General features: G+C 62.1%; 2 protein-coding genes across 3 annotated transcripts; one reads left to right on the top strand and one right to left on the bottom strand.

Annotated features, from left to right (window-relative positions):
* Positions 1 to 90: 90 nt before the first annotated feature.
* Positions 91 to 19982, bottom strand: OBSL1 (obscurin like cytoskeletal adaptor 1). Of its 2 annotated transcripts, XM_075528962.1 has the most exons (20): positions 18680 to 19982; positions 16549 to 16818; positions 16211 to 16462; positions 15759 to 16061; positions 15317 to 15613; positions 13606 to 13878; positions 12030 to 12302; positions 10354 to 10626; positions 7389 to 7661; positions 6521 to 6796; positions 6160 to 6447; positions 5732 to 6007; positions 4660 to 4929; positions 4237 to 4509; positions 3117 to 3383; positions 2204 to 2316; positions 1300 to 1456; positions 1007 to 1168; positions 605 to 709; positions 91 to 368 (listed from the first exon to the last, which is right to left on the bottom strand). In XM_075528962.1, exons 1-20 carry the CDS (start codon positions 19701 to 19703, stop codon positions 91 to 93), a joined length of 5703 nt encoding a protein of 1900 aa, XP_075385077.1. In that variant the 5' UTR covers positions 19704 to 19982. The 2 variants fall into 2 exon arrangements, with proteins under 2 accessions (XP_075385077.1, XP_075385076.1); XM_075528961.1 differs by lacking the exons at positions 91 to 368; positions 605 to 709; positions 1007 to 1168; ... (7 more) ...; positions 6521 to 6796; positions 7389 to 7661 and adding an exon at positions 9819 to 10088 and having other exon boundaries at positions 18680 to 19979.
* INHA (inhibin subunit alpha) lies at positions 19445 to 23478 on the top strand. Its single transcript, XM_075528963.1, has 2 exons — positions 19445 to 20993; positions 22147 to 23478. The coding sequence occupies exons 1-2, from the start codon at positions 20540 to 20542 to the stop codon at positions 22983 to 22985; spliced, it is 1293 nt and encodes a 430-aa protein (XP_075385078.1). The 5' UTR covers positions 19445 to 20539; the 3' UTR covers positions 22986 to 23478.
* The last annotated feature ends 271 nt before the right edge of the window (positions 23479 to 23749 follow it).

The following is a 23749-nucleotide window of genomic DNA, read 5'->3' as shown; positions in this document are numbered from 1 at the left end:
CCAGAACAACCTGCTTCAGCAATCCTGCAAAGGCCCCAACCCCACCTTGCCCGCCCAGCCGCCTGTCCCTCTGACCTCTACCCGGGCAGCTTACTCACCCTCTACCAGCAGTTGCGTGTAGGCGCTGTCCTGGCCGGCATGGCAGCAGTAGGTGCCCTGGTCCTCGGGTCGCACGTCACGGATGACCAGGCTGTGGGTGGGGCCGTGGCTGCGCAGCTCGTACTTGTCTCCTGGGCCCAGCTCCACCCCCTCCCGCAGCCAGCACACGTGGCCCCCGGCGCGGGACACTGTCACCTCCAGCACCGCCCTGCGGCCCGCCAACACAGTCTTCTCATGGGGGGGCCGGCGGGATATCTGGAGCGGCAGAGCTGGGGTGGGAGGGGCAGAGGCCCAAGTTAATGAGGCACGGAGGTCCCCCGAAAGAGAGGCGCATCTTCCCTGCGGGGAGACCTCGGCTTCGGTCCGCTAGCCTCCAAGTCACCAGCCCCAAATCTTTCCCTCCTCCCGCCTTCTCCATGAAGCTCCTCGCCCGCCGGGACCTGCCAGGCAGCCGCCGATCCCAGGGCAGGAGGTGAAGACCCCTCCCGAGCCTGCCCCGGCTCACCCTCCACCTCCAGCTGGGCCGTGGACTGGGCGGGTCCGGCCTGGAAGAGGACCTCTCCGGCGTCCTCGGGGCGCAGCTCGCGCAGCACCAGCATGTGTTTCTTCCCTGGGAGTGAGGGGGCACTAGCGAGGCTGGAGCCGACCAGGGAAGGGGGAGGGTGAGAGGCGGGGCAGGGCTGCCCAGGTGGGCCAGGGCCGGTAAACATGCGCCAGGGTGGGCGAAATGGAGAGGGGAGACAGGCGGCCGGGGTCCCGCAGGATCCGGACGTGGGAGACTGGGGACGAGAGGGCGGGCCCAGGGGAGGAGTTGGAGGCGGGGCTTATTCGAGTGGGCGGGGTCTGTCCGGGCCGATGGGGAAAGGGCCGCGCGCAGGAGGTCCGAAATCCTAGAAGGCAGTCAGACCTTCCTGCCGGATGCGGACGCGGCCTCCGGGTTTCAGCGGGCGGCCTCTGAGCTGCCAGAGCCCGGTGGTCTCAGCCTCCGACACGGTACACTCGAACGTGGCGCCGTCGCCTTCCCGGGCGCGCGCCGATCGGAGCTCCGAGAGGACCGCCACTGTGCGCTCTGGGGTGGGGGCGTGGAGGGGCGGAGCGATGGATACCTAGCCCCGCCCCCGCTCCGCTCCCAAGAAGCTCCAGGTCCGGTCCGGAGAAAGCGCCCCGATTCAGTGCCCAGCCCGCATCGCCCATACCCACCGTGCACGACCAGGCGGGCGGGCCCGGCACGGACTGTCCCCACCGCACAGCTGTAGGACCCGGCGTCTGAGAGGCCGCAGCGTCGCAGCTGCAGAAGGCGGCGCGCGCCAAGGGCCTGCAGCCGGAGTCGGGGGCTCGGGGAGAGCGCGCGCCCGTCCTAGGAGCGGGAGGGGCAGAGGCGGGCACCCAATAAGGCGTCAGCGCCCTCGGTTGGTGTCAGGTGGCTCGGAGGAGTTTATCCCCCCAGGCTGAGGTCGAGGGCCGTCCGGAGCCCAGCCGGCAGGGCCGCTGTAGGAGCCACCATGGGAGGATCACCACTCGGGGTTCCAGAAGGAGAGCCACTGGCCTGGGAAGGTCAGAGCCACATCCTGATGGGTGGCCTGGGGCCAGAGTTAGGGTGCCGTGATTGGGCTAGGCCAGGTTCAAACTGGAGCTCTGCCTCTGCTGTCTGACCTTGGGCAAGCTGCTTCAGTGCCGAGCCTGTCTCCTATAGCTTGCCGCCAGAGGAGGCAGTAGTGTTTTGGACCACACCCTGACAAGGAGGGGCCGCACCTAATGACTACAGGGTCTGGTGCTGCGCAGGCAGGGACTGACAAGACAGTAGCTTGTTGGTGTCCCCCATCACCCAGTGTCATAATACACTCCCGTCTTCCATGGCACTCACCAGTCAGGGTCCAGCCAAACCAGCCTCCGTGCTTACTATTGAGCAGAGGAAAGGGTCTCTGCCGTGGCCAGTGGGAAAGGGTGGACCTCTTGCCCCAGTCCCACCACCGCGGGTGACCAATCCTAGTGAGCCTCATAGGATCAGATGGTGAACTATGATGTACACTTAGCATGGTGCCAGACCCATTCTTCAATGGGGCTGGTTGTTCTTGTGATGAGGTGGGCTGGGGTTGGCTCTGACCTTCTCCCAGGTGACATCAGCCAAGGCCTGGGACAGCTCGCACTCGAATGTAGCTGTGTCGCTCTCAGTCACCTCTAGGTCCTGTGGCCCCCACACAATGGTCACTGGGACCTCTAAGAGCAGAAGACGGTGGAGAGTGGAGAGAGAGCTGGGGTAAGGATGTGGACGGACAAGGACAGATTTGGACACAGTGGTGGGTGGGCACATGTAGACAAGGGGATGGGGAGGGGTGAGACGTGCTGGGCCATAGTGGTCCAGAGGATGCTAGTCAGTGGTCAGTGCGGAGGGATGTGTTAAGGACTTCCAGGTGACTGGCTGAGCCAGGTGGGGGGGGGGTAAGGTCTGAGGATGGGGGATGCTTTTAAGCAGAACATGCTGGGGCTAGAGGCACGAGGGATAAACTGGGTCAGAGGAACCAGTGGACAGTGGAGGTCACACCTGGGGCTACAGTGGGTTCAGAGTGGCAGTGGGGGGACCAGAGAGCAGGTATAGCTAGTGGGGAACACACAGGGGGCGCCAGAGTGGGGGAGACTAGAACATTGTTGGGGAAAACCCCACTTCAACAGGTAAGCAGTAGAGCCCAGGGACGGGAGTGGTCAGGAGCCATACTTGTGTGGGCAGTGGGCAGAGGTGCCACACAGAGCGATCAGTGGAGCTGTACTCAGGGAGATAGACAACAGGGCCCCTACTGGCCTAGGCACAGCCACAGTGGCACAGTCAGTGGGTCACACGGGGATGGAAGTGGTCAGAGGGCCACACTCAGGCAGGGCCAAGGGCTCAGGGAGTCCCACTCCAACCGGGAGACCAGTGAGAGCCACACTGGGGCAGACATGTCAGTGGGGACACACGGGCAGTGGGGTCAGTAGAGCCACACAGGTCAGCAAGGCAGGCAGGCGAGGTCATGGAGTCGCACCTCTTACAGTGAGTCTGGCCGCACAGCGCAGAGCGTCGGTGGTGAAGGAGACACACCCAGAGTCGGCCAGGCCCAGGCCACTGAGCACCAGGCAGTGGCTGCGTCCCTCGGCGTGAATGTGGCACTTGGGCCCTGGCTGTAGCCGGACTCCGCCCCGGGCCCACTCCCCGGACACACCCTCCTGGGACAGCTCCAGCTGGAAGGTGGCACTGCCCCCCTCGGTAACGGTCACATCCTCCAGGGGCCGCAGTGCCCTCAGCTGCTTGGCTGGTGGGGGAGGTGGGGGAGAAAGGTGAGGGCTCCTTTCCAGCGTAGGGTGCTCACCCCTTGGCCCTGCATGCACCAGCCCCAGCATCAGACAGTTCAGTTCAGTGGGCAGGGTAAAGGAAGCGTTGTAAGGGTGAGCTATGCTAAGGGGGGATGGGTATAGTCTGGTCAGGGGTGCCCTGATGCAGGGAGGAGGAGGAGGAAGATTTAGAATCAGGCTGGGCTGGCTGGCCCTTCATTCTGTCTCCTTTTCTGTCTGCTATGTGACCGTTGGCAATCTGCTTGACCTCTCTGGGCCTTAGTTTCCCCATGTGTATAGTTAAGGGGTGTTGAAAGATGGGTTTATAGTGAGGATTCAAGGCGTGACATAAATGAGCTGAGATGAACCATGTTATGTCACTGCCGCCGGCCACCATTTCCCGGGCTGTGTGAGTGTTTTAGCTGTTCCTAAATAGAGGTGGACACACTTGGTTCCGATAGGTTAAGTAACTTTCATGAGGTCACACAGCTAATCTGGGGGAGGTGTCTTCAACTCAGGGGCAGGGGTGCTAGTCTGCAGCCACACAAACAGACACAGGACCTCCTGAAGGCAGAGGACCCACACACGGAGCCCTCGGGAGTCGAAGTTATGTTTATAGCAAAGCCACCTTAGAAAGGGAATGTATAAGCCACATGGCCTTCCAAGGCGAAGTAGAAAATGTTAGAAAAAGACAGGTTTTGCTTGGGGCGGGTGGGCAGCGTTGGGCCTAAGGCTGGACTGTGACGGCCAGGGGTGATTTTCCTCGGCACTGAGGGGCACTTTGGTGGGAGTCTGAGGGGCTAGCCAGGCGTTAGGAGAGGACAGGGCACTCACGCCTCACACTGAGCCTGGCCAGGGTGCGGTCATGGCGGCTCTCGCAGCCGTAGGTGCCCTGGTCGGCCAGCACGACGCCGTGGATGAAGAGGCGATATTTGTGGCCATCCTGGGCCATGGAGAGCCGCGTGTCATGGGGCAGGGGCTCCCCGCCGCGCATCCAACGCACTGCCCCGGCCGCGCCTACTCGGCCAGTCTCCACCTCGAGACACACGTCTTGGCCTTCCTCCACCCGCAGGTCCTGCAGCCTCCGCAGAAAGAGCAGCTCCGCCTCTGGGAACAGGAGGGCAAGGCCATGGAGCCTGGTGGGGCTGAAGCCGCCCCACCCCCATCCCGCTACCCTGCCCCCGGCAGAAAGGCCAGGGCCAGCGCCGCAAGTCCGGGGATGGGGGTGCAGCTACTGTGTCCCCCTCGGGATCAAACCTCGAACGTGAAGCCGGGCACTGGTGGTCACTCCCCCTGCCTGGGCAGTCACGGTTCCCGCATCCTGGAGCCCGCAGCCTCGTATGGTCAGTGTGTGGCCGGAAGCGTTCTGAGCGATCTCCAGCTGGGGCCCTGCAGTGACAACGGCCCCGTTGCGCAGCCAGGTGACGTGGGCGTCTGGTGGGGACACTTCACAGCGGAACGTGGCGTCATCACCCTCATGGACGGTTAATGGTGTCAGCTCTGAGACCAGCTTCACAGGTGGAGGTTCTGGGGAGTGGGTCAGGCAGTGAGCCACTTGGCTCTTCCCCTCCTCCCTCTGCATCCCCTTCCTTGGGGGTCCCTGCCCCCTAACACATGTGTCCTGTGGACTTACTGTGCATCAGCCCTGAGGGTGTCCCCTGAGGTCAAGATGCCAATTCCCTACCACGTCTTCGCCAACTCCTCTCAACCCAGGTCTAGCGGCCCCCTGACTCCCTCATACCGCACCATTCACCAGGGACCCCATTTATACCGCTGAGCTGTGACAGCAGCCCTGTGAGATATGCCCTGTCCCCCAGCTTCCCTCACTATTTCTGAGCTGGGATCAGAAAAGTGAAGCAACTTGGTCCATGTCGCTGAACGATGGGTAGCCAAATCCAGATCTGAAGAGGATTCCAAGCTGGGAGTTTCATACCAGGTCCCTGGGTGCTTGGGCTGGGCTCTAGATTGACTCATGGGCAGATCCCTTAGATAGATCCGTAAGTTAAATCCCTGTGGGGTCCCTGAGTAGATCCCTAGGTAGATTCCAGCCCTGGTCCCTGGGCAGGTCCCTAGGTATGTCCCTGTTGGTCCCTGGAGAGGTCACCGAGTAGAGCCCTGAGCTGGTCCTGACTTCCAACCACTGGGCTAGCTCTCCTTCTAGTGAGGTCTCGAGAGAGGGAGGTGAGCCTCCTCAAAGTCAAACTCAAACACACGTGGTGCGGAGGGGGGTCAGGGGGGAGCCAGAGGCAAGAAGGCAGTGGTGAGAGCATCGAAGAGGACATGCTCCCTGAGGGGGTCAGGGCCCAGAGGGTGTGGGGTGCTCGGTTACCTTCTATCCTGACGAGGAAGATGCGGCTGTCCTGGGGCGCATCACATAGGTACTCGCCCGAGTCCCTGCTCTGCGCCCCCTGTACCCGCAGCACCTGCCTGGCCCCGGCCTGCTCCAGTTGTACCCGGCCCTGGCTCTCCAGGCGCTCCCCGTCCTTGTACCAGCGCACAGGGCCCCCTGGCCCGGAGAGGTGCACCACCAGCTCTAGGGTCCCGCCTGGGGTGCTTCGGACCCTCGTCTGGGCTGCCTCGGGGGCCACCACCCGCACAGGGGGCTCTGTGGGGTCAGAGCTGGGGGTCACTGGGCAGGGAGGGGCTCCGGCTGCACGGAGGGCAGGGAGGGGGCGGGGACGTGCTAAGAAAGGTGGGGAAGGGGTGGGCGGTGCATGCTAGACAAGATGGGGTCCAGGCAGCTGCTCTCAAACTCACCAGCCACCTGGACCGTGAAGTTAAGGCTAGGGGCCCCTGGGGCCGTCCCACACTGGCAGGTGTAGAGGCCGGCGTGGGCAGGGACTGCAGCCTGGATGCACAGTAGGCGGCGGGGCCCCTCTGCCCGCAGCTGCAGGCCCACATCCTCCTGTACCAGGTTCCCATTGTGGCGCCAGAGCACAGGGGCACTGGCTCTCGAGAGCTCACAGCTCAGCACCACCGGCTCCCCGGGGGCCACACAGAGTGGACTGGGGGCCGTCTCTGGGGCCAGGAACTGCACAGGGGGCTCTGGGTGGAGACAGGAGGGTGTCACCCTGGTTGGCCTTCACCTCTCCCACCCCGGCTGGCTGGGAGCACCTACCGGCTAGGCTGACATTGAAGGTGACAGCTTCATCTCGGGTCTCACACACGTACTCGCCAGCGTCCTCGGGCTGGGCGTGGGGCAGGGTCAAGGTGCGAGCAGGCCCCTCGGCACCCAGCTGCAGGGTGCCCGACGCCTCCACCTCCAGCCCGTCCTTGTACCAGCGAACCTGGGACCCGGCTGGGGCCACCTCGCAGCGCAGCTCCACGCGCCCAGGAGCCAGAAACTGCAGCTCCAAGGCACGGGCTGCTGGGTGCACGATCCTCTCTGGGGGCGCTGGTGGGGCAGAGGCTTGGTGAGCTGAACAGCAGGGCCCTTCCAGCCTCCCTCCCGCCAGCCTTGGAATGCCCTGGGCACGGACAGACAGTGAGCCAGGAGCTGGGCTGGGCCCGGCAGCCCTTTTCCTGGGACTCCTGCGGCTCGCTCCATAACCTTCAACTCCACTTTCCAAATGATGTAACGCTTAAGCATTAGGCTACAAAACTGCACCCAGACACCCCCGGGGTAGAGGCCTGGCCATCTATCTGCTTGTGTCAAGGTCCCACCCTAGGAAAGCCCATGAGGCATTCTCCTCTTGTCCCCCGGGGTGGCCCCACCAACTGAAGAAGGCCCCTAGCACAAAGCAGTTGTGCAGATCGTAGTTGCTGACTGAGAGAACGAAGGCACCCAGGACGCCCCCTCCGGGCTGGGCGGTTTGATCACGGTCCCCTCTTGCTTTGGGCAAAGGTGGCTGAGAGTGAGGAGGCTGCAGCCAGAGATGGGGAAGGCTGTGAGGGGTGACAGGCTGGAGGGGTGGTTGTGGTAAGTAGGGGAGGGCTGGAGTCCCTTGCCTTTCGATCTCCCCAGGACACCCCCAGAGCCTGCCCACCTGTGACGGTGACCGTGTAGAAGGCCGAGTCATCTCCAGCGTCGCACACGAATTCACCCCCATCCCCGGGCTGGGCAGCGGGCAGCACCAGGCGGCGGCGGGGCCCATCGCTCTCCAGGACCAGGGCCTCACTCTCCTCCACCTCCAGCCCATCTTTGTACCAGCGCACGGGGGCATCCTCCCGAGACAGCTCACACAGCAGCACCACGCACTCCAAGCTCACGGCGATCAAAGTCACCTCATCCCGGGGGTACAGGATCCGCACCGGGGGCTCTGCAGGTGGAGGCAGGCACACAGTCACAAACTCACCGCCCTCCTCCCCAGGGCCACGGCTTGATAGCTAGAATCGTAACAAGCTCTCCCGTCCAGTGGCTGAAACCCCCCAGGCCAACTGCCCTTCAGCACCCAGACAGCTTCGGGTTCCAGGATTGGTGCATAGACTCTGGATCACCTACCACACTCAGCCCCTGTGTGGACATGTCAAGTCCAGTCGCCTTAAGATGTCCTCAGCTTAACAGTCACTGTCAGCAGAAATACAGAGCTTGGTGGCAGTTAAACTCCGGCTTTGCCAAGCTGACTTTGAATACCAAGCTTTCAACAAGTCGTTTGATTTTGAGAGCACTTTGGTTGTTCGGATGTAGGTAAGGAATCCTGGACTGGTCATGTCATGGCCAACGAGCCTGGGTCGGGGATTGGCACCTCTCTGGGGTGCTGAGAGAGAAAGGCCGGGTGATCGGTACCCATAGGCCCCTGAGGGCGGTTCCACTCTGTCCTATGGGGTTGCTGTGAGCTGGAAATCAACCTGACAGCACCTAACAACAATAGCAAATGTTTGTTCAGAGCTGCCCCGCTGTGAACAAACAACACAGCCCACAGCACAACACCTCTATTAGCCCGCTAACCCCTCACAACGGTCCTGTAGTCTTTCGCTGCTGTCCATTCCAACACATGGTTTTCAATGGCTGGGGTCTTTGGGAAGCAGGTTGCCAGACCGTCCTTGTGATCCATCTCTGGGTGGGTCTGCACATCAACCTTTCATTCAGTCATCTACTGCTTAACTGTTGCCCCCGCCCCAGGGACTCCTACGGTAACACTAGGTGGTGTGTGTGGTTTTACCCCTATTTCCCACATTAGGAAACCGAGGCAGAGTTTCAGCAACTTCCTTAGGCCACACCTACTCTCAGGCAGGAGAGATTCCACGGGTTAAAGGCTGCTTTGTGAAGACTCAGCTGCGGGCTATAGGGACTAAAACAGGCCAAAGCTGGCAGGCATGGTTAGGCTCTGCCATCTGTGCTTGTTTTGAAATGCCAGCACCTGCCTGAGGGATCCCCAGGGATGCTGACTTCCGATGCCGGGAGCTCATCTCTAGCTGCTCAAAAGTGGTCCCACTTCCACAGCAAGGGAGCCGTGTCAACATTGATAGTGACCAGCACACTGTGCCCGGGGGGCCTGCCTGCCACCCACTCACCCTAGCTGTCTCCCAAAACCTCCAAGCTCCCCAGAGTTTACAGCGCCATTAGGGCCTGGTCCCCTGGTGGCCTGGATGCGGAACTGCTGGCTCCCGGTGGGGTGTGGGGTGTGTGTTTGGGGTGTGTGTGTGCAGGAGCAGATCACGCAGGTTCTCCGCCCTCCGCCCACAGTGCCTGCAACGGGGCCCAGCAGTCAATCCCACTGCTCAGCCTAGGCTTGCTGTAAGTCTGGAGGCCTCGAGCTGGCTCTGGGACTCAGCAAGGTGAGAGGAGAGTGGCTGGGCGCTGTCTGGCTGAGGGATGGGGTAGGGGACCCTGAGGAACACTGGATGGGGGTGGGGCACCGCCATGAGGCCTCAAAGTTGATTCTCCCTGGGCACAGTGCATCTGTACAGGCGTCCCCACGAAGGGCTTGGTGTTTTATGGGGAGGCCAAATGTGGGCTGGGATTGTGTAGCTGTGGCCATGCTGTCTGGTCGGGGGTGGGGGTGGCAAGCCCCTACAAAGCACAGCCTGGGCTGGTGCGGGGGTGGAGGGTCACGAGACTGTTCCAGCAGATGCCACTCGGTTGCTGCTGCAGCGGGCTTCAGGGTCATCTAGAGCTGTCTAGGTCTGCTCCCCGAGCCCACCTCTCCAACAGGATGGGCACTGGGGGGCGGGGCTGCAGGCACTGCGCCCCTTGCAATTCCTCTGGCATCCTGTGCCCTTTCCGCTTTGAACCTCCACCCCATTCACTTCGCCCGGTCAGCTGTCCTCTGTGCCAGCTCAGGAGGCACTGCCTGTCGCCTTGGCCAGTGGGTGGGGAGGGAGCAGGGCCCTGTCCAGTGTCTGGTTTGCTGCTGGGCAGGCACTGCAGGCGAGAAGCACCAAGTCTGTCTGTGGATGGCGGCGTCCTCCAGGGCCTACCCCTGTCCCCCCACTGCCCCGTCCTCCACAGCACTCTCCACAGGTGTGAGCGGCGGGCACGTGTCTTGTTTATTGGCATTAACACAGGGGGTGCACACTCAGAGCCCCCAAGGATAAGGAAGAGGAGTGGTCAAAGCGATTTGGAGTGAGGCGAAAGGGATGGGTGGGGGCTGCGGCACGGCCCGCCTGATGGGGCAGCTGCTACTCAGCACCGGCTGTTCGCCGCCAAGGGGGGAAGCGGGACCACAGCGGCCGGTTCTTCGGCTTTTTCAAGAGGACGCATAAATCCGGGTTGTTATCTGAACTGTCCTGACTTTGGTACGACTCTGTGGGCCAAGCACAACATGTCTGGGGGCTGCAGGGCACCCTGGGGACTGCCTGTTTGGGACCCCTAGCTGCCTCCCCAGCTAGACTTGGCAACTCAGAGGGCAGGGACGTGTGTGTCCCCCACTCCAGCACCCTCTCAGGAAAAGAGCTTTGGGTCTGGGGCTCTCTGGGGCAGGTAGCCCCGGCCCGCCACCCTCCCCTGCCATGGGCCAGCTCCCCCAGGCTCAGGGTGATCCGTGGGTGGGGCTGGGGTGGCGCCCATACCTGTGACAGTGACGGTGAAGGAGGCGGACTCGTCATCGATTTCACACAGGTACTCGCCGGAGTCCTCGAGCTGGGCGGCAGGCAGCACCAGGCGGCGAATCGTGTCCTCCTTCTGCAGCAGCAGCGAGGGGCTCTCGGCCACCTCCACTCCGTCCCTGCTCCAGCACACCTCGGCCCAGGGCCGGAACAGCTCGCAGGTCAGCACCACGCGCTCCAGCCGCACGGCGGCCACGTACACCTTCCCACTGGGGTATACGATCCACGAGGACACGTCTGGAGGACAGGGATGGTCGCTCCTAGGTGTGAGGGGCCAACGAGCCCTCCTGCCCAGGCCTGTCTCTTACTCCTGGGAGTGGGCCACATGTTGGAAGACAGAGGCATAGCCCTACACGCGGCTGGTCCCAGTCAGCGACACACAGCCAGCCAGTCACCCCGCCAACGCACACCAGGCACTTGGGGCAAGGAGGCCCAGCGGTCCAAGCTGTAGATCCCCACACTCTGGACTATACCGAGGGAAGGGGACTCTCAGACGGAGCTGGGGTCCCCCAGAGTAGAGCCAGGTCCTCAGGCCCCCAGACCTTGGCCCATTGCCCCAGACCCTCCCCTGAAGCAGAAGCACCTTTCCCTACAGGCACCCTTTCAGGCTCCTCGGGAGACCGAGGGCAATAGGAGTACCCTCGGCACACACGCAGGGTGTGGGGAGAAATGAGGTAACAATGTTATCCCCAAACCATGCACTGTGAATCTTAACCCCCGTGCCTGTGGTGCAATACCATAGGGGCGGGGCTCCATCATGGGAACGGTGCCGCCTGCACTGAAGGGAGGGGGCCCTGGCACTGCACTGGGGAGAAAGAGGTAGCAGTCTGCCCTCGGAAAGACACCACCAGCAGCCAGCAGCCTGACGGCGACAGAGTGCTTTGCTTCTATCTTTCCTGGGAGCGGCTGCCCATCTTTCTTCTTCCTGCAGAATGGCTGGTGGTTCGAACCGCAGACCTTTGGGGACTGGTGGGTGCGCATGGCCAGCCCTTAGGCTAGCGGCCGAATATTTAACCTCTAGGCCACCAGCCCTGTCCACAGAGGTGCTGGCCTAGGCCACTCGGTGGGGCAGTAGCACTCTGTCGTACAGGAGGACAGCCAGGTGGACTGATGGATGGCCCTGGGCACAGTCAGGCTGTGCCTTCAACCCATCCCCAGGAGACATACACAGGGCAGTGGCCGCACAGGCCAGAAGAGACAGGAAGACAGAGGCCAAGCCACATGAAGAGGATGGAGGTCCAGCAGCTCAGTGACCAGCATTCTTCCCCGGGGGCATGCACAAAGCCTTCCACTAGACCAGTGGTTCTCAACCTTCCATAGGCCATGGCCCTTTCATACAGTTGCTCATGTGGTGGTGACCCCTCCCACCCATAAAATTATTTTCATTGCTACTTCATCACTGTCATCTTGCTACTGTTATGAATCGGACAACCCCTGTGAAAGGGTCATTTGATCCCCCAAAAGGATTGTGACCCACAGGTTGAGAACCACTGCCCTAGAGCCAGCTGACTCCGAACACCTAGCTGCCTAAACGAGAGGATGCATGTCTGTTAAAGCAGCGGGGTCCAGGTGGGGGTGGGGGTCTGGGACCTGTGTCCCAGGAGGGCTGGCTCCTGGCCCTTGAGGCCTGAGGTCCCCACCTGTGATGGTGACAGTGAAGTAGGCGCGCTCCTCCCCAGCCACACACTGGAACTCGCCGCCGTTCGGAGGCTGGGCAGCGGGCAGCACCAGGCGATGACGGGTCCTGTCCTTCTGCAGGACCAGGAAGTCGCCCTCCTCCACCTCCTGGCCATCCTTGTACCAGCGCACGTCAGCGTCGTCCCGGTCCACCTCACAGGTCAGCACGACACACTCAGAGGTGATGGCGTGCACGAACACATGCTCGCGGGGGTTCATGATGTGCACAGGGGGGTCTGGGCAGGGGGTGGAGAGGGGGTGTCACACCCACCCACGGGCGCTGCCAGTTCACCCTGGTTACTTGGCTGGGGACAGGTTCCCCGTGGTGGGAGGGGCTGGGGATGAGGGCTGTACCGGGCAGGAGAGGCCTGGCAGGAGGTCTTGTGGTACCTGAGGTGCTTGGGTAAGGACGTGGGTGTGGGGAGGCACTGGGTTTGTACTGTGGCTGAGGAAAGTCACTCCGCGGGCCACAAGGAAACCTACATGTGCTGCCTCTGGGGCAGCCGATCCCTCCAAGTAGTGAGCTCCCCAGGGGCATTCAGGATTTCTACTCAAGTGGGAAGCTGAGCTAGATCAGTGTCTGTGGATCAGGACCCCCCCAGGGTTCATCCTGCTTGTTCTGCAGGCCCGGGGGCAGAGACAGGCTTGTACAGCAAGCTCCTGAGCGGTTCTAGAGCAGGCAGGCTTTGACACTTCCCCTCCGCTGTGCTTTGATTGGAAAGCCACAGGGGCAGTAGGATAAGCTCAGCCGGATGCCGATTTCAGTGATTTCGGTGTGTGCTGGCTGCGTGATGAGGGGCACACACGCAGCCCCCTGGGGACCTTGTCATCTCAAACTCACTGCCATCTAGCGGACCTCAACCCACAGCAGGCCTGCAGGACAAAACAGAACTGCCCCAGTGGGTTTCAGAGGCGATAAACATCTTTATAGGGGCAGACAGCCTCAGCTTTGTCCCACAGAGTGGCTGGTGGGTTCGAACTCATGAGCTTGTGGTTAGCAGCCAGGGCTCCTTGCCTCTCATTCAGGGAAGATGAAAGGCGGGAATGCATATTGGAAGTACCTGGCATCTAACTCTGGCTAACACTGGGCACAAACAGCAGCGATTGGTAGGGTGGTTGGTACAGGACCGGGGGCTGGTTCGTCCTGTTGTAACAGGAGTCGCTATGGGTTGGAAGCATCTGGCTGGGTGCCGCGTGAGCAATCCTGACAGCTGTGAAGTGGGGGCAGGGTTTGGCAGCGTTTCTGTGGTTGCCAAGAGTTGAAGCCAACTCAGTGGTACCAGCAGCAGTGAACACAGCACTCGAGAGGCTCCCTGGGGAGTCCTCCCAAATCTCCGTGTCCTAACAGAAGGGAGCGTCATGCTTCACACGCAGCAGGAGGTACGTGTGGACCAAGTGTGCATGCAAGGAGGAGAAGCAAGTGACTGTAAAACGGGTCCCCACCACTAGGTCTTCCCTGCTGTGACCTGCAGAGCCGGGCGGCCAGGGGCAGGGCTCACTTGGCCCCAGCGGGAAGCACGCGGGCCACTCAATCCTGACCTTGGACAGTGATGCTGAAGAAGGCAGAGAGCCCCTCCGTCCTGCATTCAAACTCCCCGCTGTCCCGGACCTCGGCGGAGGGCAGAATCAGGCGATGTTTGGAGCCATCTGTCTTCACCACCAGTGCCTCACTCTCCGCCACCTCCTGCCCATCCTTGTACCAGCTCGCCGGAAAGTCCACCCGAGAGAGCTCACAGGTCAGCACCACCCGCTCGGAGGTCAGGAAGGTCAGCGACACCGGGGCCTGGGGGCTCAGGATGTGCACTGGGCTCTCTGCAGGGGGGAGAAGCAGGGTCACCTACCGCCAGAAACACCCCCCTCTGGCAGCCCGACAATTATGGTCAGTACTGGGGATGCAGTTGGGTTTAAAAAGTAGGCTCTGGGCTTGGGTGTCGTGCTGACTGGTCACGAGGCCACGCGTGTTTGCTCTTCCATTAGTTTATTCAGGTTTTTAACCTGAAGGAAACCCACTTCTGTCTATAATTTTATAAGGCCACATGGGACAGTCTTGGCAGGAAATGACCAGTTGGCAAAGTGGTAAGAGCGCTGGCATTCATGTGCCTGAGAACAGGGGTGTCTGCTACAAATACTGGTTCTTACACCCCACATGTAGAAGGGCCAGGAATCTGCCTGAGAAGTCCGGGCTCCCTTCGGCAACTGATGAGGCAACCTATCACAAAGATGTGATAGGCCCAGCCACTCTGGGCAGGCACTGGGTATAGCCCACCTGCCCTCCGCCTGCATTTCTGGCAGCTACACCTGGGCACCCATAAGTCCCTGGTCAGCCTTCCGAACTCCAGTGGTGGGAGATACACAGGCTAGAGTGTCCCCCAGACTCCATTCATTCCCTCTCCTTCCTCAATTCACTGGGGGAGCCAGCCAGCCAGGGCTCCAACCCCGCACGCACCACCACTCACTGGTGAGGTGGTCTTGGGTGCGTCGCATAGCTACTCTGGGCCTGGATCTGCCTACATGTAAGATGGGCCCACCGTCAACTCAGTGGTAGCAGCACTTGCCTCCCTGGAGAGGCCCCCTGGAGGGTGCTCCCATCTCCCCGAATCCTAACCTTACAGCCCCTTACAGCGCCGTGAAGGACAGAGTTCAGGTGATTAGAATGGGGCTGGGCTCCCAGGAAACCGTAATGTCCGAGGGGGCTTCAATAAGCTCATGGGAAAATTCCATTCTATCTGGATCCCATTTTCCCACTAGCATCTTGAAGCTTCCTTGCCAGATGACAGGCCAGGGACCAGGTACCAGGGACCTCTTGAGTGAGATGACTAGGGCGACAGACTTAGGGAGGCCCCAGAGGACGCAGTGGAGCAGACCATTAGCCCTTGTTGGTTAGTGGTTTGAGTCTGCCCAGAGGCTCCTCAGAAGAAACGCCTGGCAATCTCTTTGGAAGCACCAGCCGGCGCAAACCTCACACGGAGCAGTTTACTCTGAAGCACGTGGGCTCCCCACCAATCGGCATTGACGTGGCGGCAACCGCTTGGAAGTTTCCGTAAGTGATCCGGAAATTTTAGAGGGACTGATGATGCAGATAACCATGACAACCCCCCAAACCCCCCATTTCATGTGTGTTGGAATAGGTCCTTTGGACCACTGGGCCCTCGGTGTGAGCCCACCACTGACACCCAGGTGTGTGGAGTGGGGAGTGTTGACAGGACTTAGGTCTTGGCCCTACCTGAGCACCACCCACTCCTGCACTCACCTTGGATGGTGAGGGCAGCCGAGTCCTGCACGCCAGGGCAGGTAAAGCCAACCAGGGCCCCGTGGTCGCGTTGCTGGACAGCCTGGAGGATGAGCTTATGCTGTAGGCCCTTCTGCTCCACGCGGTAGCGCAGGGCCCCAGGCTCCACCTGGCCCTCTGGCTCACTGCTCGGCAGCTCCTGGCCGTTGAGGAACCAGGTGCCCTGGATGATAGTGGAGAGATCCAGGGAGAAGACGGCGTCCTCCCCATCATACACCTGCACGTCCTCCAGACCAGCCACCAGGCGAGCCGTGGGCACTGGGGTGGGGGTGGAGCCAGCATCAGGACCAGGAGAGGGGCAGAGGCAACAGGGGGCATGGCATCTCAGGGGCAGGAAGGTAGGTGTGGATAGGTTGGTGGGGAGGGCACAGCAGGTAGGCAGGCTCTGGCAGGACCGGCTCACCGAGGTGGGCAGAGCCCTGGAACACCACGTGGGGGCTGCGGCCGTGCTCGCTGACCGTGCAGACACGGAAGCGGTAGTCGCCTTCGGTGGGCACGCAGTCGCCCGGCACCTCCACGGCGCCGGCTTTCTCAATGCTGAAGCACTGAGCCCAGTCCTCGGAGCCCACCTCCTGCCGCTCCAGCCTGTAGATGAAGGGGGTCTCGGGAGCCGGTTCTGGAGGCTTCCAGGTCAGCAGGACGGTGTTCTTGTGGCCTTTGAACATTTCTGCCAGCACCGGCGGGCCCGGTGGGCTGTGCTTGACGCCTGAGACAGAGGTGGCATTTTGCTGCAGAGCCTGGCAGACCTCTCATGCCCCCTTCCCTGGGATCCTCGTTGCCATCCCCAGGCTCCTGCATCCCGCCCCCCGCTCCTGCCCTGCCCCTGAGAGGCCAGCCCACTGCCTCGGCCCTCACATTTGACTCGGAGCAGAGTGGTGGTCCGGGAGTTGCCCACACTAAAGGTGACCTCGCCAGCATCCTCTCGTGTGACTCCTGGCAGGACCAGGGCATGCATGTGGCCAGAGCTGCTCTGGCAGGTGGCTGGGAGGTCCTCTCCGTCTCGGCTCCAGCGGCCCTCGGTCCCTGCCTCCCGTGTCTCCACCAGCAGCACAGCATTCTCCCCCTCCAGGACATCCAGCTTCCTGGGCAGCCGCTTTAAGATGGGCCCTAGGAGGCGGATGGGTGCCATCAGCTCAGGGTGTGGGCATCTGCCTGCTGCCGCCTTGCTGCCTCCCGCCGGCCGGCCGGCCGACCTTTAACTGTGACGTTGGCCACGGAGCGCACCCGGCCCCGCATCTCGCACAGGTAGACGCCGTCGTCGTCGGCCTTGAGCCGGTGGATGATGAGGCGCCGGACGGTGCCCTCCTCAATCTGCTCATACTTGCGGCACGGCAGCAGCCGCTGGTCTTCCCGGAACCAGGCCGTGGGGATGCGCGAGTTGGGGACTTTACACTCCAGCACGGCGATGCCCTGCTCCCGGCCTTCCACGTCCTGCAAGGGCCTCGAGAACCGGAGGCGGGGCTCTGCAGAGAAGGGGGTCAGAGATGGCTGTGCAGGGCACATCCTCCTGGTCCCCCTGCACTGTGGACGCCAGCAAAACCCCATCACCAAGCCCCAGGCCCTCGAGCAAGTCCCCTTTAATGACCCTTGTAAAGTGGAACAGAGACTGAAAGAACCAAATTCACTGCTGCCGAGTGGATTCTGACTTGCAGTGACCCTGTAGGGCAGGGTAGAGCTGCCCCGGTGGTTTTCCGAGACTAACTTTTTACAGGAGTAGAAAGCCTCGTCTCTCTTTTGCAATGGCTGGAGGTTTTGAACTGCTGGTCTTGTGGTGAGCAGCCCCATGAGTACCTACTACGCCACCAGGGCCCAGGCTGCTCACTAGGGACCCTCAGGACATTGCTGGCAGCCGCTGAGTCCATTCTGACTGGGGCGATGCCCGTGTGGCTCCCAGCTTGTCCGATCATTCAGAAGGAAGTTGCCTGGACTGTCTTCCAAGGCCTCTAAGCTCTAACCATCCACCTGGTAGTTCAGCGCTTCGCCATTTGCCCCACTCAGAGGGTACCTTGAAAACTCCACGTCGAAAGCATTTTGGCCACTTTCAAAACTGTGTCCTTAAAGAAAGTCCAGTGGGCTGCTGGTGGAGCAAGTTTCTGCCCCGCACAGGGCTGCTGCTCCTGCCTCCCCAGGGGGCGCAGAAGGCACGGGTGGAGCCAACACACCCGAGGCAGGCCAGGCAGGGCACAAGGAGGGGGGGGTAATGTACCAGCTTTTCCTCCCTTGAGGGAACAAGTTGGGCAACCCCTAGGGAAGGTGTAATATGAAGCCCTATTATGAAGAGTATTCACTTCCAGGGCGAGTTCTGGGTATTTCTCCCTGGCCCCTAGGCGTTCTCCTTTATCACTGATAAAAGTATCGATTGGACATCGCCAATGACCCGCTGTGGAAGCCCACATTCCCGCTCCTTTGATTCCCTCTGCCTTCAGATCCAGGGAGCGGTTACTTTTCAGCCTCTCTTTTTTAAGGTGCGGTTTTAGTGTAAGAGGGGGCACGGTGGGGTTAAGGGATGGACTGCTAACCAGCTGCTAAGCCCCAAGCCCGACAGGCAGTTCTGCTGGAGAGAGATAGGTGGTCAGGGTCAGCTGGGGGTGGGGGGCAGGGAGCAGGAGATAAGGTGCTCAGCTCTGAGGGAGAAAGACACGGGGGTCTGTTTCTGCAAAGATTTACAGTCTCAGGAAACTCCTACTCCAGAGCAGTTCTGCTCTGTCCCAAAGGGTCACCAGGAGTCAGAATCCACTCAACAGCAACGAATCTCTTAGTGTCAAGTGGTGCCGGAGCAGCACTGTGAACAGAAAAGCTCGCTCGCTGGCTCCCTGGACAAGCTCTGCAATGGGCTCCCTGGAATGTTACAGCCGAGCACCCCCTGGGGCAGCCCCATTATGTGGCTTGGAGGCTCTAGGTGTAGAAACTGCCCTGATGACAGACCACCACCCTGCCTGTAAGTCAGGGATTTCTCCACAGGACGCCGTGCAGGGTCACAGGCTAGACGGGGTTTGGAGGGCAGCCTCCATTTTAAATGTTTGTGCATCCCCCACCCCAAAAGCTCAACTCTTAGCTACATGTTAGAGTCTGGACCTAAACACACACCCGGGATGCTTCTTGCACCCGGCTACCAGGAGATCTCTTGGCATTCAGCGAGGAGGGGTGGGCCAGCTATCTCTCCGGCAACCACTGTACTGGAAGAGGTGGAAGGGGCCCCTCTTGGTGTGCCCCCCCCCACTCCCGGCACCTTCTGTCTGAGGCTCCCTAAAGGAGTTTCCAGAAGCTTCTAGAGACCCTCCCGACTGTCCCAGAGTGGCACCCACGCCCGGAGGCCCGCGGTACCTTTGACGTGCAACTGCACGGCGCTGAGCGTCTGGCCCGCGGAGTTGCGCGCGGCGCACACGTAGAGCCCGCGGTCCTTGGCCTGGCAGTAGAGCACCTTGAGCACAAAGCCGCCGTCGCGGTCGCGGTACATGAGGCGGCGGCGGTCCGGCGGCAGCGGGCGGCCCTCCCAGTGCCATTCGATCTCGGGCTCGGGCTTGCCCATCACGTAGCAGCGGAATTTGGCGTGCTTGCCCTCGTTCACCCAGAAGGTCTTGGGCGCGCACTTGAGCGGCTCCACCACGGGCGCCGGCGGTGCGTCGGGGTCGGAGGGCGGGCTCTCGGGGGGCTGGTGTACCTGGAGCAGCGCGCCGGCCTGCGCGTGGCCGTGCGGGTTGCGGGCGTGGCACACGTAGACGCCCGAGTCGGGCAGCCGCGCCGCCAGGATGCGCAGCGCCAGGCTCACGCCCCGGCTGCCCTCGGCGCGGCCCGGCACGAGCGCGAAGTGGCTGCTGTCCCACACTTCGTCCAGCGCCATCCCGTCCTTCTCCCAGGACAGCGTGGGCTCGGGCAGGCCCCCCACCTGGCACGTCAGCACCACCTCGGCGCCCCGCAGCACCCACTGCGACCCGGGGCCCGTCAGGAACACCGGGGCGCCCTCCCCGGTCTCGGGCGGCGACTGGGCGCGCTCGGCGGCCGGCGGCTCCGGGGCGGGCGCGGGCGCGGGCACTGGCGGCTCCAGCACGGTGACGGCGGCCGCCGCGTAGGCCTCGCCCGCCGCGTTGCGGGCGCGGCACACGTAGACCCCCGCGTCGGTGGGCAGCGCGCCGCTGAGCAGCAGGCCGTGCTCGGCGCCGTCGGCCGGGAAGCTCAGGCGCTCCGAGGCGGCCAGCGGCTGCCCGCCCTTCTCCCACACCACGGTGGGCGGCGGCTCGCCCAGCACCACGCACTGCAGCTCGGCCTGGCCGCCGCTCACCACTCGCGCGGGCCGCGGGAAGCGCAGGAAGCACGGGGGGCTCCCCTGGACCCCCGAGCCCGCCTTCATCGCCGCGCCTGGGGACGGCCTGCGGGGACGCGGGGAGGACACGCGGGGGGGCGCGCGGCGCGCTCGCCGGCCGCTCCGCGCTGCCTTCTTACCCTCGGCCGGCCCGAGCTGCAAGCTGCGTGCGGCGCTTCGGCACCGAGCCTCCCAGGCCCGGGCGCGCGAGCAAGGGCCAGCGTTTCCTGTTTGCTTGCGTCGCGGGGGCCCGCAGCCGCCTCTGCCCGCGGCCTGGCTTCCTGCTCTCGGAGCCTCCCTTCCCGGCCCCCTCCCACCGCCCGGGCCTCTTTCCCCTCCTCCCTCCCACCTCCAGCCGCCAGGTCTCCAGCCGCCCGCCCGCCGAGGGCCTGAGTGGCAGAGGCGCCTGCAGCTGCCAATCCCAAAAATATTCTCTGATGACACAGCCGGAGGACGAGAGCCCAGACGGGCCCCTTCGGGCTAAGTATAGAGCGGGCGGGACCACCAGGCCCCCTGCTCAAGCCCCAGCCCTGGCCCTTCCCCCAAGGACGAGCCACACAGCAACTTGGTTACGAGGGGCCCCCAGAAGATGGAAGGGGGCTGGCCAGTCTGCCTCCCTGACAAATAAGACCTTCAGGAACTGGCAGAACCCCATCTCCCAGGCTTGGTTCCACCTGAGGTCACCTGGCTCGTAGACCTGGGCGCAGTGGGTGAGGGTGTGCAGGGAGGGAGGGGCTGTACTTGCTGGGCCGGGTCACTTGGGGTGAAAAGCGGTACCAGCCCCCTCCCTCACATTCCTGTTGGGAGTGAGAGATAAGGCTCAGGGCCACAGACGTCTGTGTCCAAGATAGTCTCAATGCCATGGGCAGGGGCAGCTGGGACAGATGGGCGTGGGAAGATGGGGGATGAGAAGGGTAGAAGAGGTGGGATGTGGCATGGGGAGGGCCCAGGCAGCCGCTGATAGAGGGACACACAGCAGGGTGTGTGGGTGTGTGTCATTGGCAAGAGCCAGGTGGACCATGGTGCTCCTGGGGCCAATGCTGTTCTTGGGGCTGCTGGCCCTGCATGGCGCAGGGGGCTGCAGCGGGGTGGAGGTGGAGCGAGAGCTGATCCTGGCCAAGGTGAAGGACCTGTTACTGGATGCCCTGGGGCCCGCGCCAGTGACCGGTAAAGATGGGGAGCCCGGAGGCAGGCGGCTGCACCGGAGACATGCCCTGGAGAACACAGAAGAGGAGGATGCCTTCGGGGGCCTCATGCTCACTGGCTTGGAGTCCCAGGCCCGGGAACCCAGAGACAAGGAGGAGGATGTCTCCAAAGTCATCCTTTTTCCCGCCACAGGTAAGTCAGGTGGGGGTTGGGAGCCAGGCAGACCTGAGTTTGAATGCCAGCCTGGCTACTCGACCACTTTGACTGCAAGCGCAGGTGACTAAACCTCCCAACGTCTCACCTGTTGAAATGGGATCTACCGTGGGTCTGGGAGCTCTGTGTGAGAGATCAAGGGCCTCCAGATAGAGGCAGGTGTTGGAGGCCAGGCCCGTTCTGGCCACTTCTTGCTCTGACCCTGCTCGCTGCTTCGAACCCAAGTCCTCTGGGACTTGAGAAGCCTGCCGACCCATGGGAAAAGAAGACCTGCGGAACTTCTGGGAACCGTGGCTGCCTCCTCTTCCCATCCCTCCCCTACTCCCCACGGTCCACTGCCAGTGAGCACAGAGGTGGGGTGGGGGAGGGAGAGATGGTGACAGGGGTGCTTCTTGTACCTGCCCCGCCCTTCTCTGGAATCGGTTCGTACCCTAAAACTAAAAATGCGGCTTGAGGATTCTGCAGGATCCCAGTGGGCCACCAAGGAGCCGAACGCCACCTCCCTCCATCAAGCCTCAGTGTCCTTATCTGCAAAAGGGACAGTTTGTTGCTAGGAGCCCCATGTGACTGCATGTGACAGTGTAGCCCCTGGGCAGGCCTCTGCCCGGCGCTGGCCCTCAACTTCACCTTTTGTAGAGTAAAGATGCCAACTGTACTCTTAAGAAAGAACTGTCTTTTAAGCCGAGTTACTTCTGTCCTCCTTTCCCCCTTTTTTGGGGGTGCGAACACATTATTTAAAAAAAAGGGGAATGACTTAAGATCGAGTAGCATGTACTATTTCTGCCACACAGGAACTTAACCATAGAGTGAGAGCTCAGGAGCACCCCGGTTCCCGGTACAGCTCTGCCTTGTCAGCGCCGTGCCAGTTGCGACCCCACAATGCCCAGTGTTGGCGAGGGCCCAGGGGCCGGGTTGTCTGACACGTTACAGATGAGGGTTAACTGGGCCCTGTTGTTGAGTTCTTTTACGAGTCAGTAAAGGAGGGGCTGCCTCTGTCACTCCCCCCAAGTCTAGGAGCCCCCCAAGGGTGGTAAGGTCCTGGACAGAGTATGTGACAGGTGGCCAGCCCTCGTGGAGTGGAGGAGGCCCTGGCCCCTGCGTTGACATGGTCCTCTCCCCTCTCTCTCTGCAGGTTCCAGCTGTGAGCGGGAGCCCGGCACGGGTAAGCTGGCCCGGGAGGCCATTGAGGGGTTCTTCACCTATGTCTTCCGGCCATCCCAGCACACTCGCAGCCGGCAGGTGAGCTCGGCCCAGCTGTGGGTACACACCAGGCTGACCAAGCAGGACCCAGCAACCTCTAGGAGCTCTGAGTCCCAGCCCAGCCTGTTAGTGTTATCTCCCGAGGGGCCCAGGGCAGTGCCCGTGTCACCGGGCCAAGCGTCTCCTCACTGGATCGTGCTGCACCTGGACGCCTCTGCCCTCCCCCTGTTCACCCAGCCGGATCTGGTGTTCCGGTTACGTTGTCCCCTCTGCTCCTGCTCAGCCCGGCCCGAGACCAGGCCCTTCCTGATGGCCTGCACCCGGGCCAGAGCAGCCAACAGAGAGAGGAGACACGCACCAGGCTCAAGTTCCCCGCTGGCCTGGCCTTGGTCTCCGACCTCGCTGGACCTGCTGCAGAGGCCTCCCAATGAGCCGTCCATCCATGCCCACTGCCACCGCGCCGCTCTCAACATCTCCTTCCAGGAGCTGGGCTGGGAGCACTGGATCGTGCACCCACCCAGCTTCACCTTCTACTACTGCCATGGGACCTGCCCGCTGCCCATCTCCCCGGGCCAGCCCCTGTTGAGCTCCCAGACGGGCACCTCCGTCACTCCACGGCCCCTCTCTCTGGTATCAGGGATCAGGCCCTGTTGTGCCAGTCACGTGGGGACCAGGAAGCCCCTCCACGTCCGCACCACCTCAGATGGGGGCTACTCCTTCAAGTATGAGACCATACCCAACCTCATCACACAGGACTGTGCCTGCATCTGAGGGCGTCCTGTCTCATGGCCCCACGGCTGCTGGTCAGGCCTGGCTAGCCGCTGGGAGACCACTCAGGAGAAGTGATAAAGATGAAGGCCCCCTCTGCCCTCCTTCACCGCCCCCCCCCTGGCTTCCGCTTCTCTGCCTGAGGGCTCACCCCACACCTGCTGTTCCATGGGTGACGTGTGACAGTAAACAGCGTACTGCCTATGGCTTGGCATGCATTCTCAGGCATCTTTGATATGGGTGGGACAATCTGGGATCATGTTACCGTGGGACTTCGGGTCACCCAGCCTCACCTGACCTCAGCTGTTGGGAAGTTCCCCCAGACAGCCACTCTGGACACAGACTAGCCATGCAAGTCGAACCCCTTGGAAATCAGGTGACCGACCGTTGCCCTTAGCGCACCCACAGTGCCCCCACCGCGCCCTCACTCAGGACAGCCGCCCCTCTCCCTGCCGTTCTTGGCCCTAGCTGATAGGCAACCCAGCCCAAGGTCAGTGAGGTCATAGGCTGGCCAGAGACGGTGGCCTTGGCATTTGATAAGACGCTGGGCATATCTTGGTGTCTCTTGGGCGGAGAGTAAAAAGCCGCCGTGTGGATTGGCAGCATCAGAAAGTGGGGGTGCTGGGGAGGGGGTATAAGAACAGAGGTGGCGGCATGTTCAGGTCAGCTATCAGGATTTGTTGGGAGGTCACCTGTGATTGCCAATGTGCCAAGGGTCCTGGGGCCCCTTTGAATCTACAGCTGGCTCTGGACCTTGTTGTCCTGGG

Source organism: Tenrec ecaudatus, chromosome 13 (assembly GCF_050624435.1).
Source record: "Tenrec ecaudatus isolate mTenEca1 chromosome 13, mTenEca1.hap1, whole genome shotgun sequence".
Lineage (NCBI taxonomy): Eukaryota > Metazoa > Chordata > Mammalia > Afrosoricida > Tenrecidae > Tenrec > Tenrec ecaudatus.
The sequence above is the reverse complement of the archived record's forward strand: the minus strand, read 5'-3'. Positions and strand labels throughout refer to the sequence as shown.